This window comes from Cherax quadricarinatus, chromosome 53 (assembly GCF_038502225.1).
Source record: "Cherax quadricarinatus isolate ZL_2023a chromosome 53, ASM3850222v1, whole genome shotgun sequence".
Taxonomy (NCBI): domain Eukaryota; kingdom Metazoa; phylum Arthropoda; class Malacostraca; order Decapoda; family Parastacidae; genus Cherax; species Cherax quadricarinatus.
In genome coordinates this window covers 7,614,318-7,630,001 of record NC_091344.1, presented here as the reverse complement: position 1 = coordinate 7,630,001, position 15,684 = coordinate 7,614,318, and the positions used below count along the sequence as shown (strand labels likewise).

The 15,684-nt window shown below is 38.5% G+C and overlaps 2 protein-coding genes across 2 annotated transcripts in view; one reads left to right on the top strand and one right to left on the bottom strand.

The window, feature by feature from the left end:
- LOC128705038 (protein FAM200C-like) overlaps positions 1–3,710 on the top strand; it is a 6,663-nt gene extending 2,953 nt beyond the window's left edge. The window contains exons 2-3 of the mRNA XM_070096231.1: positions 1,624–2,353; positions 2,619–3,710. Of these exons, the coding sequence (XP_069952332.1) occupies positions 1,624–2,353; positions 2,619–3,701 (1,813 nt within the window). The 3' untranslated portion in view covers positions 3,702–3,710. The remainder of the gene's footprint in view (positions 1–1,623; positions 2,354–2,618) is intronic.
- Positions 3,711–10,025: 6,315 nt separating this feature from the next.
- Positions 10,026–11,027, bottom strand: LOC138854229 (apidaecins type 22-like). Its single transcript, XM_070096245.1, has 2 exons — positions 10,926–11,027; positions 10,026–10,710 (listed from the first exon to the last, which is right to left on the bottom strand). The coding sequence occupies exons 1-2, from the start codon at positions 10,935–10,937 to the stop codon at positions 10,291–10,293; spliced, it is 432 nt and encodes a 143-aa protein (XP_069952346.1). The 5' UTR covers positions 10,938–11,027; the 3' UTR covers positions 10,026–10,290.
- Between the last annotated feature and the right edge of the window lie 4,657 nt (positions 11,028–15,684).

Below are 15,684 nucleotides of genomic sequence, written 5' to 3'. Positions count from 1 at the left end.
TTTGTGGGGGCAATGACTGCTGCTCCTGGTAGTTTTGATCTCACTGCATTTATCACTTGTTGACTGACTGAGATGATTTCACATTTGGATGGATTCAGGACGAGACCCATTTCCTGTCCCCTTGTCATTACCTGTGTAAGGTCATGTAGGAGGGACTCTTTTGTACCTCTGATGATGTAATTTCATGCTCTCCAAAGAGAAGCATTGATTCCTTGCTATACCCAGCTGAAACAAAAGGGAAGAGACCAGGGAAATGTTCTTGTACTGCTGCTAATACCACGTCTCTTTTCAGGAGATTGAACGCATTCTTGAAATCTAATTTTACTACTGCATTGTCCTCAGGCAGGTTGTTGATATACGCCCTTGTTGCATGAACCGCTGCTTCACTTCCTTGAGAGACCCCAAAGCCAAGCTGGTTTGGTTGAAGCATCATGGCTGCCTGTGCACGAATACTTCGGACAGCAGCTTTGGATACGAGGCGGCGTAAGGTGTTGCCTACTGCAATTGGCCGAATTCCTCCATCCTTCTTTTTAAGTGCACAAAGTGTTGCACCAAAAAAGAAAGGTCTAATTTCATCAGGGATCAGACCAGTCAAGGAATTGTTGACGAACCTTGTGATCTCTGAAAGCAGTGTCTCTGCAATTTCCCCAATAACTGGATTAACCATTTCCTTTAAATGCTGTTGCCTTATTCCAGTGTAACCCCCAGCAGAGCCAGATGGGAACGACATTATTGCTTTGTAAATGTCTGAGTCTTCCACTATCAATGGTTCCATAGTGGGGACAGAGGTGTTGGAACTGTTGGTGCCACTGGTTTCCCTGGCAGGGTGCTTTCCTCTAAGTCAGTGGTTCCCAAACTGGGGGTAAATTACCCCCTGGGGGTAAATTACCCCCTGGGGGTAATTTAACCATTTTTGGGGGGTAATGGAGGGGTGACAGAAAAAAAGTTATGAATTCTGAAAATCAAGAAAACAATGCGGTACCCGGTATGAGGATTATTGTTAACTTTGTCTTAGTATATAAAGTTGTAAAGTAAACCTATTATAAGTAAGTAATAAAGTTAAACCAAATAACAATAAACATCAAAAACTAATATACAGTATTAGAAAAGAAGAAATATATAGCTAAGTGTGTGGAAACCCAAAAGTATTTTGACAAGTATGCTTCAGGACAAAAGTCACTCAGTAGCCCAGATCGACCTGTCCAGTATGCGTCACTCACTTCCTGAGGCTGCCTCTATTTCACACTGTCAGTTTATCTGTGAGCATCAGCCGAGGTAGACATAAGCTGGTATGTATGTGTACTGCCCTGTGCAGTATATAGTTAGTATTTACCCACTGTTACTGTGAATTTGTAGCTATTATTAATTTTATATATAATGTATGTGTGGTTCTTACGTTTTCAATGGTTTTGCTAGGATTAGCAGAGTATGCGAGGCTGTATACATTCACTGTAGTCTCGCGCTACATGGTGCTCTTGTGCTGACAAGCATGATACTTGCAGCCTGACAATTTTGAATGTATGCGTGTGTGCTTGCATCAGTGAACTTGTGTTAGCTGCCATGCGAGAAATTATGTACCTTGTTTTTTGCAGTATATGCATGGATATTCTTCTTTTTCTGCAGATTGAACAAGAAAATGTCCAAAAAGCACACCTACACTGACGCCTTTCTTCGCCATGGCTTTGTGAATTTAACTTCTGGTGGAGAGGATCGGCCACAATGTGTGGCATGTCACAAAGTGTTGACAAATGAAAGCCACAAGCCATCAAAACTCTCAGCTCACCTCCAGAAGTGCCATCCAAATCTTCAAAATAAGGATCAGGCTTATTTTCAGCGCCAGGCTGTAGCATTGAAGAATATCCAGTTCGGCTCATCTGGAATTCAAGCCCAAAAGCTTCAAGCTGCGGTCGAAGCATCCTACTGTGTTGCATATAAAATTGCCGAACAACAGAAATGCCACACCATTGCAGAGAATCTGATTATGCCTTGTGCATACGAGATGGTAAGCAAGGTATGTGGGGAGGATCAAGCGAAGAAACTGAGTGTCATATCTCTATCAAACAACACCATCCGCCGACGAGTTGATGACATGGCATCAGATATCCTGTCCCAAGTTACAACAGAGATCAAGGAAAGCTCATATGGCAAATTCTCCTTGCAATTTGATGAATCGTGTGACGTAGCCAGTTGTGCTGTTCTCCTTGGGTTCGTCCGTTACGTCCACCAGGACAAGATCAAAGAAGAGTTCCTATTATGCGAGGATCTGCTGACAACCACAAAGGGAGAAGATGTCTTCAATATCATCAACAGTTTCTTTACCAAGAATGGATTGGATTGGAACAGCGTTCAACAGGTAGGAAACGATGTTTATATAAAGTCTTAATTAGTATAAATACAATGAATTACACGGCATATAGTCATATACAGTTTTATTTATTGTACAAGTAACTGTAGTGTAGCTAATATTTTGTACATGATTCACACAAAAAATATCGTGCCTGTCGTACTGAAATACTCAAGTACCGAAATAATTAATTAAAACCATATAATTATAACGCAAAAGATAAGTAACAATGACTAACTGACGCAGTCTATAATAATTTTTCTTTTTATTCCAGGTCTCCGTCGATGGAGCACCGTCGATGATGGGTGGTCATCGTGGATTACGGGGCCTCATACAAGCTATCAATCCAGAAATTTCTGTAGATCACTGCATCATTCATCGGTACTCTCTTGGATCGAAAAGCCTGCCTGGTAATCTGAAGTTAGTGTTTGAAGATGTGTTGAAAATCGTCAACTTCATCAAGTCCAGAGATGTGAATTCGCGCATATTCAAGGAGCTGTGCAAGGAAATGGGAGAGCAGTATCAAGTTCTGCTCTACCACACCGATGTTCGCTGGTTGTCACGAGGCAAGGTTGTACGTCGAGTCATTGAGCTCCGAAAAGCTGTTCAGGAATTCCTGGAACAAAAAGAATCTCCTTTTGCTACCAAGTTCACCGATAAGGAGTGGCTTGCTCGACTTTGTTACTTGGCTGACATATTTGCGGAGCTGAACAGTGATAATCTGCAACTCCAGGGCCGAAACACGACTGTCATTGATGCCCATCACACTGTGACTGCATTTCTGGGGAAACTGAGACTCTGGATTCGGCGCTTGGAGAAAGGAGTGATCGCCCAGTTTCCCACCCTAGACCAGTTTGTTGAGGAGAATAGTCATGATACTGGATCACTTCTACAGACCATCAACAAAGAAATGAGCGACCATTTGAAGGGGCTTGAAACAAGCATGCATCACTACTTTCCAGAGAGTGACCAAGAAACAGCCACTCTTCAGTGGATCATTCATCCCTTCTCTGTACCTGATGATGCCATTCATGATGATGATTTCCCTGCAAAGGAGGAGTGGATCACAATGCGAGCCAATGAAGCCTTGAAAATCGAATTCCAAAACCAAAATGCAGAATCCTTTTGGATTTCACGACTACCTGACTCGCCAACTCTGTCCAAGAGAGCCTTGAAGTTGTTGGTATCATTCTCAACAACGTATCTGTGCGAGAAGGGCTTCTCAACTGTGCTGGGTATGAAAACAAAAAAGAGGACTCGCTTGAATGTTGCAAACGATGCCAGGCTGGCACTTTCAACCACGAAGCCAAGAATTCCTAAACTAGCTTCAAGTATGCAACTCCATCCATCCCACTGATGTTCTTGACATCTTTGGTAATAGTCATTAGAGATGCACAATGTTCAAATACAATAAATAAAAGAAAATATCTCAAGTGTTTTAATTTAGCAATATATATCAATAATAACAACATTTTGTGAAAGGGGTAACATGCTTTATGTGGCATGTTAAATTGGGTAACAAGCTGAAAAAGTTTGGGAACCACTGCTCTAAGTGCTTCAGCCGTGTCAGCATCCATGGGAGCAACTGTATCTTCACTGGTAATAATTCTTATTGCCCCTGACTGTGTTGCCCTCTTCAATTTTCTTGCTCACCTGGACTCTGACTTTTTCACTGTCAGTAGAGTGAGTGGGGGTTCTGCCTCTCCCTTTTTTGTGTTGACGGGGAAGGCGAATGAGGTTATCAACTCTAGGAAAATCTCTTAAGGATTTAATTATCATTGAGGCTAGCCTCTTTCCCCTTCTTTCCGGCACAGCTAAGCAGACATTGCCAAAAAGTAGCAAGTTGTGCCATGCCTTGATGGTTGGTGGAGCATTTAAGATAGTGGAACCATCGTTTACTTTTTTCAGGAGGTCTGTAAGTTTCCCAGCTGCGTGTGGACGGGCTGCTTTGGGAATATGTGTGAGTGTCCTGGTACCTGTTGCTTTAATTGCTTCCAAGAGATTGTCTGATGAGATGAAATCTGTTGGAGAGGGTTCAGGTGCCTGAGGTGGCTCTGGATCATCACTTTCCACAGGAGGACATCCTGAACCAGGGCAACTACCGTGTTTGCGGAGGAAACCATTCGAGTTGAGACAACGAAGCTGTAAGCATGACCGACACTTGCCTCTCCTAGTATTGCCAACCGTGCCATTTCCCTGGCTACTTGCTTCCTCCTGGTTGGCATCCATCTGCTAGACTAGACAATAGGAGTGGAATATGACATGCTGTGTGGGTATGGTGCGTGGAAGGTAGTGAACTTGACCGTGGTGGCCTGGTGGAGTTTGAGGGGCTGGGAGGGGAAGGGAAAACTTCCCCTGGGAATTAGGTGGGGGAGGCGCAGGTTGTTGAGTGGGGTTATCTCGGGAAGTACAATACACATGGATTTGCGCACTATATATTGTTCACACTGTCTTACAATACACATAACTTTATTTGTTTCCCATGTACACTATGAACAATGTGGGTATGGGCACTGCTGAACCAATGTGTTCACTCACCATCTAGTTACACATCCCGCCTCTTCCACCCACCCCCGTGACGTGGGGGTGGATGCACTGACTGGTCACTCCCTCGTTAACATTAATTTCACATTGTTTTTCCATAACATATGCCTCTAAATAGTCCATGCATCGACACAATCATTTCCAAGTTAACTGGAAGCATGGTGCATGGTGCTGGATATACATGTTTTTATAAGAGCTTTTCGAGGTTTATATGTACGATAATTTTGGCCGGTACTCATACACAGTGTAGGCCTTATACTCCCCCACCCCTCCACTGGCCGTCTTCGTCACTACCACCACTCACCAACATTCACAAACTGCACAACATTTCCACAATTTACCTTGAAACGGTGCACTGAAATGTCTTCTCGCTTCACTGGAATCTTCCCAGAGTATTCACAATAAGTCCTGTTGAGTCTTAACCTGGTCAGCTTTTCATTGAGGGGATGTTGCATCGTCTGCCAAGTCTTTTGCTTTCGTAGTGAGTGATTTTCGTTTGCAAGTTCGGTACTAGTCCCTCTAGGATTTTCCAGGTGTATATAATCATGTATCTCTCCCCCCTGCATTCCAGGGAATACAGGTTTAGGAACCTCAAGCGCTCCCAGTAATTGAGGTGTTTTATCTCCGTTATGCGCACCATGAAGGTTCTCTGTACATTTTCTAGGTCAGCCATTTCACCTGCCTTAAAAGGTGCTGTTAGTGTGCAGCAATATTCCAGCCTAGATAGAACAAGTGACCTGAAGAGTGTCATCATGGGCTTGGCCTCCCTAGTTTTGAAGGTTCTCATTATCCATCCTGTCATTTTTCTAGCAGATGCGATTGATACAATGTTATGGTCCTTGAAGGTGAGATCCTCCGACATGATCACTCCCAGGTCTTTGACGTTGGTGTTTCGCTCTATTTTGTGGCCAGAATTTGTTTTGTACTCTGACGAAGATTTAATTTCCTCGTGTTTACCATATCTGAGTAATTGAAATTTCTCATCGTTGAACTTCATATTGTTTTCAGCAGCCCACTGAAAGATTTGGTTGATGTCCGCCTGGAGCCTTGCAGTGTCTGCAAAGAAAGACACTGTCATGCAGATTCGGGTGTCATCTGCAAAGGAAGACACGGTGCTGTGGCTGACATCCTTGTCTATATTGGATATGAGGATGAGGAACAAGATGGGAGCGAGTACTGTGCCTTGTGGAACAGAGCTTTTCACCATAGCTGCCTCGGACTTTACTCTTTTGACGACTACTCTCTGTGTTCTGTTAGTGAGGAAATTATAGATCCATCGACAGACTTTTCCTGTTATTCCTTTAGCACGCATTTTGTGTGCTATTACGCCATGGTCACACTTGTCGAAGGCTTTTGCAAAGGCTCGTGATAGAGGCCTCTTGCAGTTCTTGATGAACACGGAGTTCCATGAGTCTGGCCCTGGGGCAGAGTGCATGGGCATGTCATTTATCGCCTGTTCGAAGTCATTTGGCGTCAGGATAACATGAGATAGGCTTGTGTTAACCAAATTCTGTGGCTCTCTCATAAAAAAATCATTTAGATCTTCGACTCTAAGTCTGGTTAGCGGCTTGCTAAAAAGTGAGTCATATTGGGACTTGAGTAGCTCACTCATTTCCTTGCTGTCATCTGTGTAGGACCCATCTTGTTTAAGTAGGGGCCCAATACTGGACGTTGTTCTCGACTTTGATTTGCCATAGGAGAAGAAATACTTTGGGTTTCTTTCGATTTCATTTATGGCTTTTAGTTCTTCCCGCGATTCCTGACTCCTATAAGATTCCTTTAGCTTAATTTCGATGCTTGCTATTTCTCTGACCAGTGTCTCCCTATGCATTTCAAACATATTGACCTCTTTTAGCCGCTCTGTTATTCTTTTCCGTCGCCTGTAAAGGGAGCGCCTTTCTCTTTCTACTTTACATCTACTCCTCCTTTTTCTTAGAGGAATAAGCCTTGTGCATACATCGAGTGCCACCAAGTTAGTCTGTTCTAGGCATAAGTTGGGATCTGTGTTGCTTAGTATATCTTCCCAGCTTATATCGGTTAGGACTTGGTTTACTTGGTCCCACTTTATGTTTTTGTTATTGAAGTTGAATTTGGTGAATGCTCCCTTGTGACTAATCTCATTATGTCGGTCTGGGGCTCCATGCATACATGTCTGAACCTCAATTATGTTGTGATCTGAGTATATTGTTTTTGATATGGTGACATTTCTTATCAGATCATCATTGTTAGTGAAGATGAGGTCTAGTGTATTCTCCAGTCTAGTAGGCTCTATCATTTGCTGGTTTAAATTGAATTTTGTGCAGATTTAAAAGCTCGTGTAAGTGTGAGTTTTCTTCAGAGCTGCCTCCTGGTGTTATTACTGCAACAATATTATTTGCTATATTCCTCCATTTTCAGTGCCTTAAGTTGAAATCCCCCAGGAGCAAGATGTTATGTGCAGGAGCTGGAAGATTTTCCAGACAGTGCTCAATTTTTAACAGCTGTTCCTGGAATTGCTGGGATGTTGCATCTGGAGGCTTGTAGACTACCACACTGACTAGGTTTTGGTTCTCTACCTTTAATGCTAAAACTTCCACTACATCATTTTAGGCATTAAGCAGTTCTGTGCAAACGAGTTACTCTGCAATATACAGGCCAACCCCTCCCTCCCCTTTTGCCTGTTCACTCTGTCACATCTGTATAGGTTGTAACCTGGGATCCATATTTTGTTGTCCAAGTGATCCTTTATGTGGGTCTCAGTGAAAGCCGCGAACATTGCCTTTGCCTCTGCAAGCAGTCCACGGATGAAAGGTATTTTGTTGTTTGTTGCTGGCTTTAGACCCTGTATATTTGCAAAGAAGAATGTCATCGGACTGGTGGTATTGATGGTACTGGGGGGGGATTTTTTTTCCGGCATTAGTATCTGTATCTGTTGGTTTGGAGTGGAGGCCATATATATATATATTATATATATAATATATATATATATATATATATATATATATATATATATATATATATATATATATATATATATACATACATATATATATATATATATATATATATATATATATATATATATATATATATATATATATATATATATATATATATATATATATATATATATATATATATATTATATATATATACATATATACATATATATATGTATATATATATATATATATATATATATATATATATATATATATATATATATATATATATATATATATATATATATATATATATATATACGTATATATATATATATATATATATATATATATATATATATATATATATATATATATATATATATATATATATATATATATATATATATATATATATATATATATATATATATATATATATATATATATATATATATATATGTATATATATATATATATATATATATATATATATATATATATATATATATATATATATATATATATATATATATATATATATATATATATATATATATATATATATATATATATATATATATATATATATATATATATATATATATTTATACATATCATATCACGAACAGTTTTCGAATGGTGCAAAATAGTAGAGATATATAGGTTGTTCTGCAGACTCTTAACAACTTAAGTGTCATCATCAGTGAAACATTCTGTAAGAGAAACATTGCAAGACGATATAAATATTACTTAATTGGTGCTGACTGTAGAAGTTCGCAAATGGAAAACTGGTGTTTTTCTGTAAGATGCTGCAAATTAATCTCAATGAACTTTTGTTTCATATAGAAGTGATGAGATAAAATTGCTGATATTCCCAACTTAGTAAACTGCAAGAAAGAGCATTCCTGAAATTATGCACTCGGGAAAAACTAATATTGTGAAATCTACCGAAGTCAGTATCATTTACCCCCACCCCCCGGGGATGACATTGCTTTCATATGGAAGAAGATTGTTACATTTTCATGAATCTAATGAATATGCATTTCATTTCGGAAAAATTTCTTAAATTCTGTTACGTGTTGATAGAAAAATCGTACTACATGAAGCTCAAATACTTATCCCAAATTTATAAGCAAATAATAATGTGAACATATTAATATAGGCTTAAATGAAAATGGAAATGCGTCTTTTCGGAAACATTTAAATTAATTGCTTTTTGTTCTTTCTCTTAAGATATGGTTTTAAAAACATAACATTCCATAATTTCGTTTAAAATTTGATTACAATTAGAAGATTTCTACCTGTAAAGTCTTATGTAAAAGGAAACTAATCACTATTCTATTTCGAGTGGCATTACGTAGCTAATAATAATAATAATAACTCCTGTTGTATAAAAAGGCTGTTTGAAGTTGAATTTCAACCACTTAAGATCATGTAGTGTTGCATCTGCTCGTTTGTTGCTACATTTCTTGGGATTCATATTGACATAGATTTTTTTTTAAAGAAATCCCTGTATTCAGATTTTTTCCTTTAGGTATTATGGGGAATTGAGATGGATGTTGTAAGTCGCCTTTTATTCTTACTAAATATACTGCTAACTCCTGCAAAACTGGGATGAAAATGTAATAGTTGAGATGTACATTAGTTTAAAAATTGTCTGATCTACATTGTGATCGACCCAATGTATTATAAACAATTATGCCTAATTAAGACGCCATTTTTTATTATTTATACTGATTTGTAATGCAAGAAAGATACTTCTCATATTTTATTAAGATTATTATTTTTATTAGTATTATATTATAATTATTATTATTATTATTATTATTATTATTATTATTATTATTATTATTATTATTATTATTATTATTATTATTATTATTATTATTATTATTATTATTATTTCTATTTTATTAACTTTATTAATATTGATATAATTACCAAAATTATTATAATTTTATTATTAATATATGTTATTATTATTATTATTTAGTACATATTCACATAAGAATTAACGTACTATAGACTGTACAGGATTTTTTAACCTTAGCAGCTGCAGTATAATGACTGGTTTGAGAACGCAAAGAACAAAAATATATCATATGTCATATTTCGAAAAAATTAACGTGTTCTCTTAATCAAATTATAATTACCTATAATTGAAAAATTATCTGCTATTAGGAATTTAAAAAGTTAATTTTTTGTCATTTATATTTTTTATTAAGACACTCATTTAAGAAAAACATTGTTACAGCAAATATTTTGTTGTTCCTGGATGCCTTAGTAAAAAGAACGGTTTTGGGAATAATGGCTGCCATTGTATGTAATGAATGTTGAGTGTTGTCTGCAAGTGGCAGTGCAATAGTGACTAACAGGACACCCACTGACATAAAACCATGGAGGAGGATCAGCATAAACATCAGCTTCTTCAGATATCTAGTAGCGATAGCGGGAATTCACTTTGTGGTATGATGGAATTTAGAGATGTGGGTAGGTAGGTTCAGCTTCTGGCTCTGCAGATCTCCTGTAGCGGTAGTGGCTTTTCACTGAAGGGTAGGATGGAACATTGTACCGAGGGTATGTAGGTTCAGCCTCTGGCTCTGCAGATCTTACGTGGCGATAGACATTCAAGTGAGGGTAAGATGGGACATAGTAACGAGGGTAGGTAGGTTCAGCCTCTGGCTCTGCAGATCTCTGATAGCGATAGTGTTTATTCAAGTAAGGGTATGATGAAACGTAGTGTAAAGGATAAGTTGGATCAGCCTCTGGCTCTGCCTCCCTTTTACCAGCATGATGACGGTATGGGGTATAATGTGGGCGCAGATATTTGTGGCCGGGCTCCGCATCTCGCTTCTCAACATCAGAAGCGCAAACGGCAGCCGCCAGGAACACAAACACCTGTATGTATTAGATAAAAATAATCACCATTACTTATAACTACAAAAATGTAAGGTGAATCTCTTTGAAAATATTGCAATATTTTGAATGTGATTCATTATAATTTGAAAATGGCATAACTATTTTATAAACTCTTGGTCGTCCAAGACTGCTTCAAATATTGAATAATTTGAGATAAAAGGGCAACATGGAAAATATAGAAGTGGAAAACTCACCAAAAAGTTCATGTTTGAAGAGTATCAACTGTGGCCACAGCTGAGCGAGTGTGTCTTACAGCAGAGACTCCAGGCTTTTATAGGTGAGTGACGGGAAGAGTCCTTGGATTTCTTTTAGTTAATATAACATAATGCAATGTGGAATTATTTTATCTCAAGGTTTACCTGATAAATTAATCGTTAAAACGAAAACTGACAAATTCCTACAGACGATAATTAATATATAGAAATAATGTTGGGTAGCTAGTGATGTACAGTGTATTCCAAAGTTTATTGAGTGTTATTAGTCACTCCGCACTTTTTATATGAAATATACTTATTTTTTATCTAAATTTGAAAATGCAGATGATAACAATACTAGCATACTTATGTGTAGTTTATTATACATTTTTCGTTCCAGGCTTAGATTATCAACTAAATAGAGCCCAAATGTGTAAAATTTTACATTTTTTTTAACAACAGACAGAACGAGTGATTAGTAGCTTGAACTAATGTTTATCATGCATTAGCCTTTGCTAATATTGCATTGCATTGTTAAAATTGTATTTTATCATGATACCTATGTATTTTGCATTTTTACACACTAAGGAAAAAAGGAACAAGAACACTTTTTTAAAGCTATTGTACATAAACTTATGGAAGACGAGAAAAGAAATGCCAGTTGCAGAGCAGTGGACATAAACATCACGGAATGTTAGCAAAGAATTATAGTCCATTTTAATTTATATATGGTGAAAGTAGCAAGAGTGCTAAAGAAACTCGAAAAACTGAATCATCCTGGAAGTCATAATAAACCACATCAAAGACCATGACGTTTAGACATGTGACATTCTCCTTCCCTTCTTTTACCCACCTGAACTCATCCAACCCATTAATTTTATATACTTAGCAGTGCATAATTTGCATTCCATGAACTCGTGCTTCATTTCTGGATTGATACCTTCAATGTCAGTGTGGTCTATTGATTTTCTTAATATCTTATCCAACACTTTACAAAGTATGCGAACCATCACAGAGATCGCAGGATTTCTTAGAACTCTTGATATCGATTTGTTTCTTTCACTACATTTCACGTAAAAACTTAAAAGAAAATTAAACTTGAAAAACACAGGCCAAAAATAAATATGGATGAGAAAAAAACATAAAATGCATTAAACTAGGAATCAGAGATAATTAACTGTTTTTTCTTTAAGAGCTATATTAGGCTAACGAAGACAATCATACAAATAACACAGGCGAATAAAGAAGTAAGAATTTGAAAAACTTATTTTTTTTTTATTTAACATAGTTGATGAAAAGTACAACCAACCTTTCTCACCTTCTGATTCGGTTATGTCATAACACGTCAGCTTCTGGGTGTGGATGCATTGAATCATGGGAATTTTCATTAGTATATCGATGTATCGGTTTAAACTCTGAAGGCAGTTTGCTATATTTGTTTTAATCTTCGAGGCTGATGTTGTGTGACGGAATGAAGTGTGTGTGTGTGTGTGTGTGTGTGTGTGTGTGTGTGTGTGTGTGTGTGTGTGTGAGTATATTTCCACATGTTGATGAGTATTTTACACCATTTTTGACACACCGTTTTTCATCATTTCCACATATTCCACTTTGATGCAATGACGTGAAAAATTCAGCGACTTACGAAGACCCTTGTGATACATAGAAATCTGATTTCCGAAGTAAAATGTCTGAAATCAACTCTGTTTGAAGTATACCTAAAAATCTGTGAAAGTTTTGTACTCGTTTAGATGATAGGTTTTCAGTCCGATTAAGCATCCGATCAATAAAATTTATGACGGGCTTCCACAGGGCTGAGGGATTGTAACAGAAGATTGTACAGGAATAGCGGAAAGGTATACAGAAAGATATACAGATGCTAGAGTCTAGACTTCTAGATCCTTTATGCATGCAAGTAAAGACACAAGTTACAGAACGAGCTTTTATCGGGACAACGTTTCGCTCTGTGAAGTGATGTATGAGTGATGAAAATCCTGGAGGGCGAAACTTCTCTCAGATCAAGATACCTAAAGTATCTTGATCTGAGAGAAGTTTCGCCCTCCAGGATTTTCATCACTCATACAGACACGAGAAAGGAGACATGCAGTGGTGGAACAATTAAGTAGTAGTAGTAGTAGTAGAAGTAGTAGTAGTAGTAGTAGTAGTAGTAGTAGTAGTAGTAGTAGTAGTAGTAGTAGTAGTAGTAGTAGTAGTAGTAGTAGTAGTGATAGTAGTAGCAGTAGTAGTAGTAGTAGTAGTAGTAGTAGTAGTAGTATCAAGGTATCTAGTTACCCCTAGCCGTTTCTTCACCTCCTCGGTTATGTGCAGTGCGTCCAGCACTTGCTGGTGCACAGTACGACCTCAGTTTGCTGGAAGCCTCTCTGTCTCCACCGTAAGTATCGTTTTCAATCGTGAGCTGAGCTCTTCACATACTTCCTGGTCGTTTCATGTGAGCTCCCCTCCTTTCTTCCTCAACCTGATTACTTAATCCTTGACTGTTGTTTTCCTCCTGATGTGGCTGTATAACAACATAGGGTCAGATTTGGCTTTTGATGCTATGTCATTCACGTATTGATGCTGGCCTTCTCTGCTTACCCATGCATATACATTTCTGGCACTTCGACTCAACTCCGTTCTCCTGGGTCCTTTACCTTCTATACTTTTCCCATACTCTAGCACACTTAGCTTTGCCTCTCCACACCTGGTAAACCATGAGCTCACTCCGGTCTTCCGTTGTTTTTGTTGTCCTTTAGTACAAACTTCACTGTCTTCCCGCACTTTGTGGTCATGGGTTCCATCATTTCATTTACTGTCTTTCCCTCTAGCTCACTTACTCACTGCACCATATGTAGTAATTGCCTCATACTTGTGTAGTCCCTGATTTTGGAAGTTTGGCTTCTCCCGCCCTTATCGTGTTGCTTTATTCTCCATTGTTAGCTGTACTATGTGTGTGCGTGTGTGTGTGTGTGTGTGTGTGTGTGTGTGTGTGTGTGTGTGTGTGTGTGTGTGTGTGTGTGTGTGTGTGTGTGTGTGTGTGTGTGTGTGTGTGTTTGTACTCATCTAATTGTACTCACCTGTTTGTGGTTGCAGGGTTCGAGACTCAGCTTCTGGCCCCGCCTCTCCACTGATCCCTACTAGGTCCTCTCTCTGTTTCCCGAGCTTTGTCATACCTCGTCTTAAAGCTATGTATGGTTCCTACCTCCATTACATCACTTGCTAGGTTATTCCACTTCCTGACGACTCTGTGGCTGAAAAAATACTTCCTAACATCCACGTGACTCGTCTGAGTCTTCAGCTTCCAATTGTGACCCCTTGTTTCTGTGTCCCCTCTCTGGGACATCCTGTCTCTGTCCACCTTATCTATCCCAAGCAGTATTTTGTATGTCGTTATCATGTCTCCCCTACCCTCCTATCCTCCAGTGTCGTCAGTCCGATTTCCCTCAAACTTTCTTCGTAGGACATTCCCCTGAACTCCGGAACTAGCCTTGTTGCAAACCTTTGTACTTTCTCTAATTTCTTGACGTGCTTGACCAGGTGTGGGTTCCAAACTGGTGCTGCATACTCCAGTATGGGGCTGACATACACAGCGTACAGTGTCTGTGTGTGTGTGTGTGTGTTTCTCCATGCATGAGTGATGTACATGGCTGTGGTGATCAGGAAGGATAGTGTTGTTACATTGTGGTTAACATATTTACTGTTGCATGACTCACTAAGCTCTTTGTAGAGACTGCGTGTCCAAGGTACTCATGAAACCACTTGAGCTTCCCGCATACCTCATCAGACATCGTGTGTTACATAGCATTTCGCTTGTCAAGATCTATTCTTCTGGATTTCCATGAAGTGAGTACCAATTGCAGGTACCTAGTGAACTGTGACCTCATGTTCATCCATACTCAAAGTGAAAATGATACCAAGAACCATAAAAAAATAGTTCTGAGTATTTCGAAGTTTTGGAATCTTTAATTTTATCCTACTTATATTGGTGCTGAGTTTTCATGATGCAAGTCATTGTGTTTCATCTAGGGAATAACGATGGAATATTATGCGACGCCCCATAGTTGTGTTAACATTTCATTTTGTGCCTTGGTGTGCAAATGTTATTTATGTCTCTCAGTATGGGACTTGAAGATTCAATTTCCTTCACTGTTAGGTGTGTAAATCTCATTTCCCTGTGGCCGTTTGTATATTAATGCCATTTATTTCTGTATGAGGGTGTTAAAATGTTCTTTTCTTTTGTAAATGGGTGTAAGAACACGAGCGTTTCTAATCGTATATCTCTGTGTTGAATGAAATTTGATTACTTCTTTGAAATAAGGTTTTACCTGGAGTTTACCTGGAGAGGGTTTCGGAGGTCAACGCCCCCGCGGCTCGGTCTGAGACCAGGCCTCATGGTGGATCAGGGTCAAATCAACCAGGCTGTTTCTACTGGCCGCACACAAACTGACGTACGAACCACAGCCCGGTTGGTCAGGTACTGACGTTAGGTGCCTGTTCAGTGTCTTCTTGAAGACAACCAGGGGTATTGAAACATTCTTTCATTCTGTGTCTCGAGGAGAGAATTTGATTACAGTGACTTAAGGAGCAGAGCAACATTAGTTGCTCTGCTCTCTTCTAGCCCTTGTGGCTTAGCGCTTCTTTTTGATTATAATAATAATAATCTGCTCTCTTCTTTTCAATAAATAACATTTTAAAGACTTGTGAGTTGTGGTGTGGTAGTCACGTCTTAACACGGAAGAGCTTAACTGCGGCTTTTAAGATAAAT